Source organism: Colias croceus, chromosome Z, assembly GCF_905220415.1.
Source record: "Colias croceus chromosome Z, ilColCroc2.1".
NCBI lineage: Eukaryota > Metazoa > Arthropoda > Insecta > Lepidoptera > Pieridae > Colias > Colias croceus.
This window is the reverse complement of record NC_059568.1, coordinates 6394717-6400716: the sequence shown is the minus strand read 5'-3', so window position 1 is coordinate 6400716 and position 6000 is coordinate 6394717. Positions and strand designations below refer to the sequence as shown.

General features: G+C 36.0%; 1 protein-coding gene across 2 annotated transcripts in view; it reads right to left on the bottom strand.

The window, feature by feature from the left end:
- Positions 1-1024: 1024 nt before the first annotated feature.
- Positions 1025-6000, bottom strand: part of LOC123705224 (discoidin domain-containing receptor 2-like) — a 39290-nt gene continuing 34314 nt past the window's right edge. Inside the window, exons 10-15 of one of the 2 annotated variants that reach the window (XM_045653918.1) lie at positions 5822-5944; positions 5192-5310; positions 4092-4210; positions 3375-3507; positions 2798-3044; positions 1025-2381 (exon numbers count right to left, since the gene is read on the bottom strand). In XM_045653918.1, coding sequence (XP_045509874.1) covers positions 2193-2381; positions 2798-3044; positions 3375-3507; positions 4092-4210; positions 5192-5310; positions 5822-5944 — 930 coding nt within the window. In that variant the 3' untranslated portion in view covers positions 1025-2192. The remainder of the gene's footprint in view (positions 2382-2797; positions 3045-3374; positions 3508-4091; positions 4211-5191; positions 5311-5821; positions 5945-6000) is intronic. The other variant, XM_045653919.1, reaches the window with a different exon arrangement.

The window sequence follows — 6000 nt, the reverse complement described above, 5'->3', positions numbered from 1 at the left end:
ATCTAAATAACTGCCTGCACCTTATAACAAAACTACTTTCATAAAAAATTAAACTATCTGTATCAATAGAACATTCTGTCCAAAAATGTATTTTCTTATTCCCAAAGCAGTTTTTCCATTTTTTGGTACATTTACAAAGATATGTTTCGTGTAAACTTTCAATTTATGTGGGTAAAAACATCTATATTTTAAGAACAATTCAGAATGTCTATTAAAACAGACATAGCATTCAGTTCCTACGACTTATTCGTTGCCGCCGGCGACAGAAAACCTGCATTGTTTGTAGGGTTCTAATTTATTTTATTTGCACTAATATTTAATTGACTGACATCGAAAATATAAACCAATGAAGTTTAAGAATTAACTCAAATAAATAAATTTAGTATTCAGATCCATATATATGCATAAAGAACCCTACAAATCCATATCCACTTCATTTTGGAACTACGCAAGTACAATTTTTAATCATAAACGTATGTTTAATCATTTTCAACATTCGTTAAATCATGTTTTACAAATAACTATTTCGTTGAAATAGAACACCACGAAAAGTATTTAAAAAGACGTTAACAATATAACAGGAAATATATTCAAAGGAAAGTAAATGCAACAAAAGAACTTAATTTTATTTAAACTGTTCCAAATGTTTTAATTGTACGTCTTTAATTTATTTACGATTCTCTTATGGACCACTTTAAACCACGATAGTATTATAAGTTATGTATCAAATAACTTTTCTAATAAAATTCAAATTGTATTTATAGTCATGTCAAAACTACCAATGGTAACAATCAAGAAACAAAAATTAAGTAAATTAAACATAGAAATACAAACTACAAACACTAATTGTAAAAGGAATCATCATAAAGCATTTAAAAAAATTAAAAAAATTACAAAACTCTGACAAAGATAACATACAATTTAGAGCTAGCGCGCAAGAGCAACTTTTGTCTCCGCAACTATTTTGTGAAGTTGCATCGCTACGTGCGCGCACTTTCTTACTAGCCCATGGAGTTGATGGGAGAGACAAAATAGTTGCGGAGACAAAAGTTGCTCTTGCGTGCTAGCTCTTAAACATAATTAATTTTTTTTTTTTTTTTGGAAACCAATACATTGTTTTGACATTGACATAACATATTTCGTTCAGAAACGTTCACTCTTGTACACATCTTTCATAACAACACTACGAAATATTTCCACAGTATATATTCTACAATATACTTGCTAGTTTAGCCTCATGACAATTTTAATTCATTATTTAATCCTTATGTTTGCTGCGAACATTCAGTAATTAATTTAGATACAATATGGAAAAAAACACACATGTGTTTTACAAACCATATAATTTGATGTTCTAATCTCTATGCTGTTCTAGCCGTTGTAAGCAATCGTAGAAAATATTAACAATGTGTTAAATATCATACAAACTGAATAATGTTCAGCTGTTTAGGCCATTTATCTCTTAGATTCTCTTTAATTTCGCAACTGTGCAACAAACACCGATTAGGTTATTACATCACTCAAAAGTCAAAACATAACCCTTCCTTTCGCAGTCATACAAAATATAAAGCAGACATTTTAATTACATCCTGTTTTTATCATTAAAATCGTTTGTAATTATTTTAATAAGAGATTATTTGCGACATGCGCATGTTTATAGTCATTTTGTCGTCGTAAGCATTAACATTTCTGTATTATTGGCATATTCGATGAAAGGGATAAGGAGGGGCGGGGGGTTGGGCAAATGAATAGAGTTGTTTAAGGTGGTAATACTGGGACGAGGCAAAAATGTTTAGGGGTGTGTAATCGAGCAAATTAACTTGGTGAGCAGCGGTTACGCGTCGAGCCAACCTCTATGTCACATATATTATTTGGGATTATTCGAGCAAATCAAGATGGAGTAAGTCACGGGGGAAACGTTCTAGAAGAATCAGTAAGCGGGACTTGTACATGTACGAGTGTTATTGGAGGGAGGGGAGTTTCCAAAGTACCTAGTTTTTCCAGAAGTTTCGACGTTTTCGAGCACTTGCGCCGCAGGAACAGGTGCACTCAGCTAATTAGCTGTTACGGGGGGACTTGTTACATGTACGACTATTTATTGGAGGGGGGGGGGGGGGGGGGGAGCAGAATTTCTAGAAGTTTCGTCTCGGTTACATCCTAGTGAGCGAGTACGCGTCCAGCCAGCTCGTATATCACGTGGCCAGGCTTAAACACTTTCTCTGCAAGAACAGATGTATCTCGGCAAATGTTGGCCGGTCTGGTTCATCCCGGCGCCAGCACTCACGCATCAGCTCGTACATGTCTCGCGGGATGCCGGCCGCGCGCTCTATGCACTCGAAGAGATCGTCGTCCGCTTGCAGGTGCGATAGGTTCTCTAGTACCTGGAAAAGATTCAAAGTGTTAAGCATGAGTCACGGACCGGCCGGAGCCGGGAAATAAAACTACACAATACATTTTATTAAGCGCACTTTTTTTTTTAAATTATTTTTTGTCCGTAGGTTTGGTATGCTACATATCGATTAATTCTTTCGTAGGTTTGGAAACCGATTTTCACCTTGTCACGTTCAAAGTAGTCAATCCAAACCAATTAATTACCTGAGCAATAACTATTGTATTGAAAATTAACGTAACGGTTATTGAATGAAATTTGACATTTTTTTTATTTGTTATTTGACATGCAAAATGTCAAACTAAATTGTACCTATCTGATTTGTCACATGAGGGTTATTGGCAAATTTTTTCCTGCCATTTTACACAAAGGTCATTAACCTTTCCATTTCCCCCATTCATCACTCACCTCAGCCTCAGTCAAATGCTCGTAGGGCCTACGTCGGCAGAGCGTGAACACCTCATGCAGGGTCACAGCGAACGCCCATACATCGCTCTTGGTCGTATACTTCCCGCGCAGTACGGACTCCCACGCAGCCCAGCGGAGTGGTAGTGGTATCCTACCATCCACTTTGTAGTAGTCGCACGCGTATAGCTCATTGTCGGTCCCGAAGTCGCTTATTTTGACCTGATAGCCTTTGCCGACGAGGCAATTCCTGAAGGGGTTTTATAAATTTTATAAGTATGCATTTTTTTAATAGGACAAAATATCCTCTATCCACTAGGCAGTTCCTGGGAGGATATTATAAATCATGTTAAAGTATGCATTTTTTTAACAGGGCAAAAAAAATTTCGTATAGTATATATCACTTTAGCGAGTAACATGGGGTTTATTTGATAACAAATTGGGATAGTCACAAAAATTATAACACCAAGACATACTGAAATAATTTTAAGCTTTTTCCAAACTTCATCGAAATAAAACATATTTACGCATTCGCAAAAGCCAACTACCTTCATTAATTTAATAATAAAAAACCACCTACCTGGCCGCCAGATCTCTATGAACGAAATTAAGTGACTCCAAGTACTGCATGCCGGCCGCGATCTGCGTCGCCACGTGGAGTAGCGTCGCCATAGACGGCGGTGCCGTTGTACGTAGGAACGAACATAAGTCACCTGAAGATATGAAAAATATGAATAAAATTATCTTTTGTATGGTGATTACCGGAAGTAATGATGGTCGAAAAGAAGAAATTCGATCAAAGTGTACCTAAATAGAAACTGAAATAGAACGACGTGTTAGCCAATAGTCGAGACTTATTCATACAATAGATTGAAATAAAAATTATAACAAATATTTCAGAACAATGCGCTTTCATAGCGATTTTTTTTAATACTACCATATTAAATTACTAAAACCATAATAGACAATAATAGATTAAATCTGAATAAATTTTTTATTAATCGTCAAAAAAAATTGTCACTATTTTTAACAAAAATAAATTTTTAGAATGCAAAAAATTCGATTGCGCGACGCGATTATAATTTATGAAGCGTTTGAAAGCTAAAAAAACGACGTGTGGCTCTCTGGGACTGCCGCGGTAAAGCTATTGCATGCTATGCCTTCAAGCCACACCTCCGCCCGTCGGAGTGGGGAGCGTGAGGTTTTTCGTTACGGAATTTCTCGATAGAAGATATGCAATAGCTTAAAAAAAACGAAAATATAAAATTTTCACGTATTTACCGATAAAAAACATTACCTAATTCGAGATACTCCAGCACAACAGCCAAAGGCGGCGAACGACACGCGCCCAACACTCGGGCCAAGTGCGGTGACGATAGCGCCGCCAAAATGCGTACGTCCCTTTCGAATTCCTCCCTGTAAACGTATATTTATGAAAAATATTGCTTTAAAAGTACAATTATCTATATTATAAATTGTTTATTTGACTGATTATTTAAGTTTATTTACGGTTGTTGCAATATGAACTTTATAATAAGACGAATATGAATTAAAAACTATTTAAAATTTAGCACATTCATTAAATCAATTTAGGTAAGTACAAATAATATTTCTAGAACATTTATTAAACATATTATATTGTGTTACTTTTTCTACCATCGTTGAAACGCCGTTCTCGTTAGAAACAAGACGACGTCGTGTGTAATGTCTGAAAGTGTTTGATATTTTCATTAAATGTTTTATTAAGTTATTTTAATGAACAACTATTGTATTATATCTTATACAAGCTGCTCCGCGCGGTTTCACCCCCGCGGCTCCTCTCCTGTAGGTCCTCGATAGCCTTCCTCGATAAATGTGCTTTCTAACATCGAAAGAATTTTTCAAATCAGACCAGTAGTTCCCGAGATTAGCGCGTTCAAACAAACAAACAAACAAACAAACTTTTCAGCTTTATAATATTAGTATAGATTATTTTATATTACAACTATTTTCAAAACATTTTTTAATCTGTGTGTGTAATCTCCCAAAAAAAGTTATATTCATAATGTTTCATTACAGAAACATTTAGCATATACTTATCTATAGGATTTGGGGCTGTGCAAGGAACTAAGACAACCAACTATCGCGACTAACAAATGCATATTATGCCATAATATTGACAAGTTATTACTCCACAACAAGAATTTTTAAGATCAGAAATTCCTGTAAAAAAAAATGAATTCCTTCTGTTGTACCACTTTCAATGTCACCTGTAGTGCAATTCAATTTTGCACTATATAAACCCCCAGATTACAAACATCTAGTTTTAACCAACATATTCCTACATTATTCATTATTAAGTCGCAATAGCATCGATTGTCCGTAGTGTGGTGCTGTAAATGTAAACATATTTCATACATGATGTACCTCTCCTTGAGCGAGGCATCGTGGCAGAGGAACTTGACGGCGACGAGCCGCTTCTCTGACGTGATCGTGCCGTTGTACTCGGGCACGCCGTCCGCTTCCGCTACGTACACCTGGAATGTGTGTTCTATTAGAATGGAGTAAGATTGAGTTTTGCGTAGCGGAAGAATTCCAATACCCCCCCCCCCCCTCATTAAAGCGGCTCGACGGTACAATGGGGTTTTAGTCGGTAAGAATCCGACATAACCCACGGCTCCTGCCCCGGGGGCTGTAGTTATCTATGCAAGATTTCCTTACTGAAAAAAAGGACGAGTTTTGCGTGCGTCGATTTTATTAGTGTGCCGTAAGGTAGAGTTTTGCGTGTGTCGTATGAGAATGGAACAGTTTTTAAAGAAGTTTCCTATTCTAATCGTAAGCGATATACGGAAAAGGACTTTAAGAGCACACGGGAAGGTTGATTTTTGCATGCATTATTTAGTTTGAAAACAGAAAATCTATTTTCTCTTGTTTTTAAATCTATCTATATCTGGAGTCTGGACAATTTTTTTTAATGATACTTACGTAAAAAAAAATTATATTTTTAAAACATTAAAACCTCAGAATTTTTATCTTTTATATACATACCGTGCCAAATGCCCCTTCGGCAAGCTTGGAGATCATTCTCAGTCTATGTCGCGGGAACTCGATCACGTTAGTGGTCTCGAGTCTTCGCTTTGCATCTAATAGCACTTCTTGTTGACTCGGTGACTGAAACAAATTATTTTAGTAAGTATTTTTAAAAATTCTGCCTGTAAACCTAAATA